Source organism: Stegodyphus dumicola, chromosome 2, assembly GCF_044657685.1.
Source record: "Stegodyphus dumicola isolate Sdum_Otavi_A_Nest chromosome 2, ASM4465768v1".
In the NCBI taxonomy this organism is placed as follows: Eukaryota; Metazoa; Arthropoda; class Arachnida; order Araneae; family Eresidae; genus Stegodyphus; species Stegodyphus dumicola.
The window spans coordinates 69,162,601-69,174,656 of NC_140769.1; the positions used below are offsets into that span (position 1 = coordinate 69,162,601).

General features: G+C 29.5%; 1 protein-coding gene across 1 annotated transcript in view; it reads right to left on the reverse strand.

Moving 5' to 3' along the window:
• Positions 1-2,267: 2,267 nt before the first annotated feature.
• Positions 2,268-12,056, reverse strand: part of LOC118190583 (transmembrane protein 178B-like) — a 127,330-nt gene continuing 117,541 nt past the window's right edge. The window contains exons 3-5 of the mRNA XM_035361332.2: positions 10,981-11,118; positions 8,880-8,977; positions 2,268-3,465 (exon numbers count right to left, since the gene is read on the reverse strand). Of these exons, the coding sequence (XP_035217223.1) occupies positions 3,196-3,465; positions 8,880-8,977; positions 10,981-11,118 (506 nt within the window). The 3' untranslated portion in view covers positions 2,268-3,195. The remainder of the gene's footprint in view (positions 3,466-8,879; positions 8,978-10,980; positions 11,119-12,056) is intronic.

Sequence of the window (12,056 nt, forward strand, 5' to 3'; positions counted from 1 at the left end):
AATTGGGAAATGTAGCCACTATTTTCTGTATTTAAAAATGTAATTATATTAATCAGCAGCAGGGAGAAGAAAAGTATCAGTATAAATAGCTATTTATATACTGAATACATTAAAATGTGTTATCGGAATACTTTTCAATAAATATGACAAATACCAAACATTGACAAAACCAAGTAACATGACTGGTCAGCTTTTGTTTGCATACCTTGTTTCTATTATTCTTTAAGATATCTTACGTTTAAGTATCTTGATAATGAAATGTTATTCTTTGACATTATTAGCCAATTTTTAGTTTTGAATTTAGTTTTATAAAACGAGTTTTTTCTGCATCTATTATTTAACAATAGATGCAGAAAAAACTTGTTTATAAATTTTTTGTGTCAACTTCACAGCCTCTACAAAGATATGTTAAATTTGTTATGAAAAGCCAATATTTGTACTTAAACAGAAATTTTTATATTTATTCTCATCATAGGTAACCTACCAGTGACGAATTCCGAGACCAGCTATGACACATTCAATCAGAATATAACTAAGTTTCTGTATAAAATATCTATCACATTTCTAAATAGTCATCATTTCCTTATGACCACAATAAAAAAGCAGCACAAGCTGTTCTGTTTCACATGTGTTGATAGCCCTTATTTTATGACAATGATTATATCCAAAAGAATACTGATAATGATCCTGTTTCATATTCACACAAACACTGCGCTGATGTGTGGTGTATGTTATTATAACCATTAGAAAAACCAGGACAGGCCTCCTATTATAACAGTTAGCTCATTTCTTGTATAAGTACGTTAGTTTGGGAATTTTTATTTCATGTTTGTTGAGATCACACATTTAATTTTTTTAAAGAACTTTACAAATTATTTTCTGAATTGATTTTAAAGAGCTGTAACTAATACAATTAGTATATACCTTGCATCTGATAAGACTGATTTAATATGCAAATATTATGAAATGAAATGTGATAAATTTTATATACAATGAAAACTGGATAAACATGCTATTAAGTTTTCATGCCATAAATATGCATTATTATGTATGTTGTTAGTATATATTCTTTAGTTTGAAATCTGTGCTTGAAATGAATTACTTTTAAAAACTTAGAAATTTTATTGTGTGGAGAAAATTTTTAAACCTGTTTCCATTTCGAATACGTAGTTATTTTTTAAAAAAATCATTTAAATTGATAAATGGATAAAAACTATAAGTTCATTTACTTTATAAAATTATACTTAAATTTCTAAATTTTTTGTATTCTATAGGTATTCAAAAAGAAAAAAATTAAACTCTCTGAAAGAAGAAAATCTCAGAATCTACATTCTGATAAAATTTTTCATGTCAAATACAATTACGATAAAGTATCCAAAGATTATCAGCCTTTATGAAAGGATTAAGACTAACTGGCCCATACTATATGTGAATCATGCCATAACCTATTCAACTAATGTTTCGTGACTTTATACACTAATAATCTCCTGATTTGTCAATAGAGAATTTAAAAGCAAAGAACATTTTTTATATGTATGTTCATGGATCTATGCATATGAGCTTGAAATAAAATAGCAGTCAACTGTAGGGTTAGCCAAATCCAACAAAAGTTGTTCACGGGAGAAACACATCAAATAGTTGCCTGTTTCTTCGGCATTACCGGTCACGAATGAAGTAAGATTTTTAATCTTTGAATGAAAAATACTGCAAAAAATAGATGAATTTTGCTTAACCATGAAATATGTAAAAGATACATACAACCTAATATTGTCCAAGGCATCAAATCTTTTCGTATCAGGTGGCTTGGACATATTTTTATATGTAACAACTTGAATCCTGTTAAAAAGGTAATTTTTGCAAGTGTAGAGGGTATCAGGAAAAGAGGAAGACTTCACACAAGATGGGTAGACTGTGTGGAGGCATATGTCAGGTCTAAAAATCAATCATTGGAGACCATAGCGACTAATCAGATCCATTGGAGGGAGCTTATTGAGACGGCCTTTGCCGTGTCAAGCTGTAGTGCAATTGAAGAAGATTCCGGTACATTACCTATCACACACATGCTGTCTGGAGAATCACAACATGGTCAATGATAATACTTTAGTACCTTGGTATGAGGGTTGCTATGTAGTATATAAATACAATCAGGTGTACAGTACAAATTGTATTTAAACTATATGTTAAAGGCAAAATTTGAATTTAATAAAAAAATTAATAGGACTATATAAACTGAAAAATGTGTTTTTACTGTTTAAATTAAAATCAAATACTCACAATGGATTTTATTCAAGAACAGACAAGTTAGATAAAATCAGTTTTAAGGAATATTTATATAAAAATATCAAAACATTCACTTTTGAAAAATAGATTAAAATCATAAAAGAAGAATGAAATAAATTATAAAAATACAATGAAAGTTCAAATTATTTGAAATTTAAATATTTTAATGTCTTAAAAGAAAAATATAATATTAACTATAATTGGCAAAGTATCCCAACTTAAGAAGCTTGTAGAAATTTTAATTATTGATTACAGCACATATCTGTACAATAACCAATAATAAAATTTTATTAAGGCACTTAATAAATTGAAAAAAATATCTTATTTACATATGCTAGTATTTATATTATTATATACATACAGCAAAAGAAAGAGCAAAATGGGAAAATATCTTTGTTCACACTATATTTGTAAATCTAAGATGTTTGCTTTATCTTCAGTCTTATGTTTTAAAGCCTTTATAAACTTAGCTTTGTTTATGAGCTGAAATAAATTAAGGCTTTTATTACTTTTTAACTGTGGTTACATAAAATATATAATTAAAAAAATATGCAATATGTAGACTCAAGTACTTTGACACATAACATTTTGTTTCAAGATATGATCAGAGCTTTCTGTAAAAGCTACAATAACTAACCAGTAATCTTTTTAACCATTTCATATATAGCTCTTGATGTATACTTAAAAACAATATGCAAAAAACAGCCATCGCTGAATGTCCATTTCCTTGATATACAAAGAAATTATTCAGTTTCAAAGAGGTATTTGTGTCGATCACACATCCAGGCAGTCCATTAAAAACATCAGTTCAATGTATCATACGATAATCCTCATAATCTTCATCTTTTTTTTTCAAAGTCAGCAGTAAAACTAAGGTTTACCTTGCAATTTAAGGCAATTAAATAAGGTGACCATTTAGTAACTATATGGACCACCATATTGGGAACCATGAGTATAATATGGCCCAGGATAAGCATAACCATAACCATACGGCTGGCGTTTATCTGGATAAACAGGCATCAGATATTGCATATTTTTTGCTTGTTCCAGTTTCTTCTCATGAACTACACAGCATGCAGCACCAAGGAATAAGATGGCAGTAAGAAGACACATGCCAACACCAATCCAGGCTAAAATATATGACCAGCCATAAAAGAATTGAGTAACTCCATTCATCTTCAAAACCTATAGAATAAAAGACAGTTTTTCTCTTACTGAATTTTAAATACATTTAAAAATTTGACTTTATAGAAAACTTATTTCTTTTATAACACATATAATAAAGAGACATAATAATATACTTTACTATAAATATTTTTTAATATTAGCAATATTTTTTAATGTTATATGACCATTCATATTCATATATAACCCCCAACCAGGAAGACTTCCTCCTTTAATACTGACATGTGAAATAATGTTGAAAAATTTTTGGATAGTAATTTTGATAACTGGTTTTAATTAGACATACAAAATGGATATTGCCCATTCATTATTTTGTTTCTTTAATTATAACAAAGCACTCAAGGGATATCTAGGATTTTCTAAGGGAAACTGGCTCATATACACATTACTCATGGGAGAAACACAAAACCATCCATGTAGTCAGCCTGTTCAGCAGGATTGGAACCCCCAGCTGGAACTGAACTACCAGCATTCAGTCACTGGTGGACTGTATTGCCTAAAGAAATTAAATGCTTTTCTTCTGTATTATTAGATTATGTTCATTGTAAACTTTTTTGACTTTGTAATATGGATAATTTGAAAGATGGATGTGAATGAGTTTTATTTCAAAATCAATAAACATAAGCAAATTAGTATGTATGAAAAAGCGATTCAAACCCAGGCTTTTTAAGATTTGTTTTGTAGTTTAAAATTGGCTATTTTAGAAAAACATTCTTTTCAATATAATTGCCTATTAAGTCCCCCCCCAAAAAAAGGTTAAAAAAACTCTTTATAAAAATAACTTTCTTAATGATCTACTCTAATACACAATAAAATCTGCATTACATTGTAATACCACAATCAAAGAACATAATATATCTGTTGAGCACTGCCCGAGTGGTATAGTGGTTAGTGATGCTGACTGCCATACTGCAGGTCCTGGGTTCGAATTCCTTAGAAAGCAAGTGTGTTTGCAAGTACATAATGTGTGTGCAGCATGGGGGGGGGACACTCCAAATACACGACAAGTCGAAAGTCCTCTCGAACGAGGAAGAGGGGTGAGGAACCTTGGATTGTGCCCTGAAATATTCTATCTCAAAACTGTCACATGGCTGCTTTGCTAGTGCAGTGAGACTATAGCTGTACAACCTTATAGTAAAATTCTAGTGTATGACTCAGACTAGTATTTTTATGTATTGAGTAAGTTCAGATACTACATCAGAAATCGTTACAGTTTATGAAAGTTACACACAGCAATTTTAATTTTCTTCAGCTAAGAACCAAATAAAGCAATTTTTCTGTAAAAAGAATTGCACTCAGTGAGACCAAACAAGTGAAAAAAGGAATGCCAAAATATCGTGCACTTTAGCAGAATGAAAATTTGTACTGTGTATTTTTTAATTACGAGATATGAAAGAGGATGTTTAGAAGCATTTAGGGTTATGGATAGTTACTAAAACAATTTTGTGCCTTGAAACATCAACAAAGCAGAATCTACAACACTTATAGCTAAGAGAACCTTAGTTATATGTTTAAAATGTTCAGTTTGTTGAAAATACATTACTGCAGAAATGAAATTATTTATGGAGGAAAAAAATCTGATATGCATACCACAGGACTTACTTGCACAGCCTATTAAGTTACGCACATTTTTTGCTGCACTTCATTTAAACTTATTTCCTTATCTCTCAAAATAAGTTGAAAATGACATCGAAAATTGCAAATTTTAAAATTAAATATCGTGGTCCATTTTTGTTGCATGGGAGTCAAACTTCTATTAATTTTATTTATTCATAATGAGTATAAAATTTATAGGAACTGGGAGATCACAAAAATTATATTTTGTTGTTTGTCCAAAATTAATAGTTAATCAAGATACGTATGTATATATATATCTCATATGTACATATGCATGTATAGATGTCATGCACACATGTATGTACAAAAGTCATGCAAAAAAATTGTCCAAATGGATTCGGGAATGGTCAAAATGGATATTTCTGTAGAAATACGATACCTGAAATTGTTTAGGTTATAATACTTCCTTTACTTTGTACAAGAAAGTAAAAAGAATTTTACTGTAGAGGGTATTTAGATCCTTTATACTTCTTATCTCTCTTATAAACAGTTTGTATTTTAATCCTAAAATTATCAAATATAACAATTATAGTTTTTTTACTTCAAAAATAAAGTAGCATTTTGTATCTTAAGAATAAAACTGACATGTGACATGTGATGACATACTGATAAGAAAAAGAAACAAGATATTACCTAGATACCTGTAACTTACTGATTAATGCAGACAAATGAAAGGATAGATACAAAATGAAGAATTTCATGATAAAGATCATAGTTCATCAATATTAGGAATAGAAAAAAGATGCAGGTAAGCAGTTTAACATTTTAGGATATATTTTAAAGGTCATCTAAAATTGAAAAGAAAATATAAGATACGATTTGTCCCAACATGATGTAAACCTTTACTGAATCTGAGGCCAGAGAATGGCTTTAAATTTCAAAGAGTTATTAATTGACACAAATCATTATACACTGGTTATCATAAATTAAGGAAAAATGACAAAAATCCCGATTACTGAAAAAGACCCACAATGTACAACATATAGTAAAGTATCAAATAACATAAAAAGAAATTACCAGACAAATATGATAGTACAGAAATTAGCACATGTATAAAATGAACAAATCGAAGGTGTCAGTTTGCTATAGGAAAAGTACCTTCAATATGGAATATGATCGCCTCTAGAAGCAATACAGCACATACACCGATGTGTGACGCTTTCAATTATGCGGTCTACCAGTTACATAGGAAGCGAGAGCCATTGCTCTTGCAAAGCAGTTGCAAACGCAGTAAGGGTCTGAGGGGGCGGATTGAAAGGAGCTAGACGTCTTCCTAAAGCATCCCAAACGTGCTCGATAGGATTCAAGTCAGGGGATCGAGCTGGCCTTTCTATGTGCATAATTGTTTCCTGTTGAAGATAATCATCTACGATGCGAGCCCTGTGTGGTTTTGCGTTGTCGTCCTGTAACAGGAAAGTATCACCTATTGCCCCAGCATATGGGAACACATAAACATCAAGGATGTCATCTCTATAAACCTGAGCATTCATGGTTCCCCTTGGAAAGACATGGAGGTCTGTGCGTCTACCCAAAGAGATGCCACCCCAAAGACAGACACTGTCTTTCCCATATGCATCTCTTTCACTAATGTTTGACGGATGGTAATGGGTTCCAGGTTCTCTCCATATCAAATAACTCTTACTATCGCTTTCTAGACTAAACCTGGACTCATATCCGTAAAGAGAACATCCCTCCATTGATTAAGCGTCCAGTGAACATATTGTTGTGCCCACTGCAAACGCTTCCTCCTATGGCGTGACGTGAAAGGCATGCAAATGGCTGGTCGCCTCGCATACAGACCACCTTCGTGAAGCTTTTCTACGCACAGTTGACGTTGACACGAACCTTCCAGTGGCTGCAGCAAGGGAGGACCTAAGAAGAATTGGAGTAGTGGTTCTATTCCTGCGTGCACATATGTCAAATATCGGTCATCGACGCTCATCGTAGCAGTTGGCCGTCCTTTGCTGAACCTCCTAGATACCGAATCTGTGGTTTGAAATTGCGTCCAAAGTCTATGAACCACAGAAGGACTCGCATTTAGACATCTGGCCACCTCTGTTTGACTTTGTCCTGCCTCTAGTCTCTCAATGGCTCTTCATTGTAGTTCTGCAGGCAAATGATGCCCGGTGGTGATTGTAACGAATTAGCTATCTCAGATTTCTGATGTCACTATCACATTGAAATATGTGGGCTTTCTCTCAAATATGGACTTTTATGCTCCTCGCAGAAGACGTATTCTGAGTGCAGTGTCACTAATTTGCATATTGGAGTTTTACTCAGCTACTCTTACTTGGCAACATATTCAAATTTTACACGGTTTGGCTTATTTTTGAGGGAATTATTGCTATTTTTGTGATTTTTCCTTAATTTATGATAACCAGTATATTAATTTTTATAAATACTCTTTTAAATGCTAATGTATGTTTATAGTAGCATTAGTGTAGTAAATAGTGCTAATATTTTCTTTTATTATATGGAACTTAAGAAAGAACTACATAAAAAGGATATGCGTATATTTTTTATGATATATTATGTTCTAGATACAAGAGAGGTTGATTTTGTTTGTTAATAACTATAACAGTATAAACTACCATCCATATTCAAGACACTTTTTGGAGTTTTGACAATTCAATCAGTATTAACCATATGCATATAAAAACTAATTACATTTACTAATTTTCATACTAGAAAATTTTAAACGATAATCTTACAGTGCACTTAAGTTTTCTCTTTACATTATTTTTACACCAAATTTAAACACTTTCAACCTCTTAATGCACTCGATTGAGTTAATTAGAGTACACCAAACTAAATTATTTCTCTATACCTGAGTAAATAAATACGTTCAAGTATTCCCCCCCCCAGATACTTCTGCTACAATTTTTGAGTTAAAATAAAGAATACAAAATTGGTAGGATCTTCTGCCACAAAAGACCACTTTTTGAATTTTTATTGGTGCATTAAAAGATTAATTTGAAACTTGTAGTTGGTATAACACTATATTTTTTAATTTAAAATTATCAGTTTTAATTTGCATTTTCAACAATTTAGCTTTTAATTTTTTATGTACTGTAGCCACTTAGTCATCTATTTAGACAGCAAAGAATAGAAAAACAAACTGACAGGGCTGCCATTTTTTTAGCTTAATTTAATGTCAAGAGTGTGCATGACATGTATATTTGACCCTAGAAAAGAGTAATCTGATCATAATCATGGTCTGATGATAGTCACAAAATCTCATAAAGGTAATATAATGATTAACAAATTTCCTTCTTTTATTTGAAAAAGTGAAACTGAAAATAAAAGTGTCATTAAGAAAAATCTAAGGATTGTCCGATGAACTAATTTTATACTCTATTAATTAGTTATTTAATAAATATTTTATTTTAAAAAAGAGAATTTTTTTTTTTTTTTCCAAGAGCTTTGAAGTTCATCCTAAACAAAGTTCTCTTAATATAAAAGCATTGACAATTTTTTGCTTCTTAATATTTAAACATGCAAAGAGATTACAGATTATTACTTACAGTGGTCAGTCTATTTTATGAACTAAACTATAAAAAAAAAAAAAAAAAAAAGAAGAAGAAGAAGAAGAAGAAGTTTATAAATGGAAATGCCATTAAAGCTGTCATAAACCTTTTGATATTAGTACAGATGCATAAAAATTTGAGCTAACTATATTTGAATGGTATTGAAAATTAAGCAAGTTATTTGTAATAAAAAGTACATATAACTTTAAAGTAATTAACAGTGCACTCAAATAATTTTGCAAAATACTGAAAGAGACATAAAATACTCACATCTGGCCAGTTATAGTATGACATTTCATCAGTGAGTTTTTGATAATCATAATAATGCACTCCATGCCATAGTCCCATTGCTCCAGCATCTACAAGAGCTGAAAAACATAGCATACATTAGCATTAATTATATATACATTGAAAAAAGTGCGATTTTTAAACCTAAAGATTTTAAAATTATTTACACTTTTTGGAATGTCAAAGTATATAATTAAGTACTTAAAACATGATTAAATATTTAAATTTTCACAAAATTCAATCTTTTCAAAAATATTCTGCCAAAACAGATTCCATGTAACAAATAATTTGAACTTTAAAAAAATTGCATGGTTATTTTTGTCCACATGGAAAAGTCATTGAAAATTGAATTGAAGTAATAAATACTTTTTTTACAATAAAATAATTTGTATGCATAAGTAATAGAAAATTATAAATTTTCATCTGAATAAAAATCAAACTTTGATATGTCTGAAGTACTGAACTTCAATGTGATCGAAAATCTTCATCTAGTTATCCTGGGATTGCACGGGTGCCTGAGCCGCGACTCCAAAGGAACGCCCGAGTCGAAGTACTGAATGATGTAATTTTGAACTAGTACATGTTTTATTAACCTATTTACATGTTACAGGAAATATGAAAAATAGGTTTTTATCACCAGATAAGTTATCAAAATACATATATATTATCAAAATACTGAAGTGTTTAATACTTAGTAATTTGCAGATGATGAAATTCAAGAAACAGAATTATATATTTAAATAACGTGTTTGTTTAAACTGCTTTTTGCTCATGCATGAATAAAGCTGCAGTATGAAGAACAATAAAGTATGCAAATCATCACATATATATCTGTTAGATAATGCATGCATTATTTAATGTAATTAGCTCACTATGCTAATTACCATCACTGCAGATGTTACCTAATAGATATACATTCAATTAATACATTTATGATAAATTGAATACATATATATTTAAAAAGCATGTTAGAAAGGTGTGTGAGGTAAATAAACATGCATAAAACTAGTCAGACACTTAATAATTATCAGTGTTTTGTATTCATATCTGTATGAAATTATATAAATTTTAATGTTACTTAAAATTACTGTGCCATTTCAGTTAAAATGCTTACTAATTAAGAAATTATTGAATTTAGATTTTATATGCATTATTAACTGTTAAAAGTATTTGTAATTTTAGGCTGCAATTCTTATGTCAAACTATTAAATTGTTTACATGCTGAAACAAATTACAAAAATATGCAAGTAAAAAAAAAGCAATATTTTTAGACTTTATGTGCATCATTAAGTGTTTGTAATTTTATGCTGCAGTTCTTATGTCATAAACTATTAAAATGTTTACACGCTGAAATAAATTTAAAGTATGCAAGTAAAAAAATAGCAATATTATACAACTCCATTTTTTTAAGGAAACTGAAGATTGTTAATTGCTAGATCTTTATAAACTTCAGTATCATATATAAAAATAATGTGCTCAGAAGTTTTTCAGAAATTAAATAAGTCTTAAAACTATAAAATAACTGATTAATTTTTAGTATATGCAAATGATTATAGAATCTGAGTGAATTACACTCAATGAAATGAGAATATAATCAATCATAAGGTTGCAAAATATTTTATCTTCATCGAATTTAGTGAAAACATTCTGAATTATATCTTAAATGTAAAGAAGTTCTGTCAGATCAAAAGCACTTAACATTCTTTTAGAAATTACACTAATTTATATGTGTGTGAAAGTATTCATTGCACTTTGTTCCATTTTTTTATTAATGATTTATTTCAAATCCTCCCCCTGTTCAAATTTATATTGTATGACATTATGAATGTTAATGAAAAATATATAAATGCTAATAAAAATTGCAAAATTTTACAATATTATAGTAAATATATAAAGTTGTAAAATTGTAAATGTACAAAATGTTATAATAAAGGTACAAAGCTGTATGATAAGTTGCAAAAGCAACTTCGCATAAACTTCACATATTTCTGGGAAGGTTAGAAGTGTGGAATGTCCTAGAATTAAAGCCCTATATTTAAATGAACATTATTAAGAAAAAGGATTTATTATTAAAAGTACTAACCTGCTAGCATTTGCAGTAATCCAGTTGCTAAAATATTACCCTTGGATCTTTTCCAACATCCAGCAACACCAGTAAAGAATGATATGAATATAAAAAAGAATCCAACGATGTACATGCCAATTACTGAACGAGCCATGTCTAGCCAAAAAAAAAAAAATTTTTTTAATGGAAACATAATTTTAAATGCAAGACATAAATGTACATACACCATAGAATCTTGTTTATCTGTATTATTTGAGATAAACCTTCTAAATGAAGTAATATGAAATTATAATTACAGATAAAGAAAATTTTTGTGGAAATTATAATTACAGATAAGTAAGTACAGAAAATTTTTGTGGGAATTATAATTACAGATAAGCAACTACAGAAATTTTTTGTGGGAATTATTAGAGATATGTAAATAACGGATTTTTGTGGGAATTATTATTACATATATGTAAATGAGAAAATTTTTGATGGAAATGTTTGAAAAGTGGTACTTGGCGATTTTTGTTTTCAGCATATGTCATTTCTAACAGACTGAAAAATTCACTTTACGTGTAGAACAAATATTTTTAAAAATTTGTTGATATCTTCGATACTTCTATTTACTGATAATTTTTTATTTCAGAGAAGTATTTTTGTGCGATATAAATTTTAATTGATAAAGTCTATCATGAACAAAGAAGCTTTAGGAGAAAGCTGTCTTAAGTCTGAGTATTGCTCTGGCCTCTGTGAGTATAGAAAGCCCATATTCTGAAAAATTTTTTGTTCATGTTGAGAGAGCTTTTGGGTCTGTCATTCTATGAAGACAGCTCTATTGATGGTCATTTCCAAGGTAGATTTTGTATACAAATATTCAGTTAGAACTCCATACATATATATCAACTGCTCTTTTTGTACTTAATAAAAATGAGAATCATGTTGATTTATTCAAATGTTTTAAAATTTTTCACTGATTTAAATGACCTAAAAATTTAATGCAATACAGTATACGTTTTTAAGACGCTATTAAATTAACTTAGATGATTGAGAATGATATATAACCATATGGTCGGCGGATATTAATGGAAAAGAGAGAATCATCCCCTTTA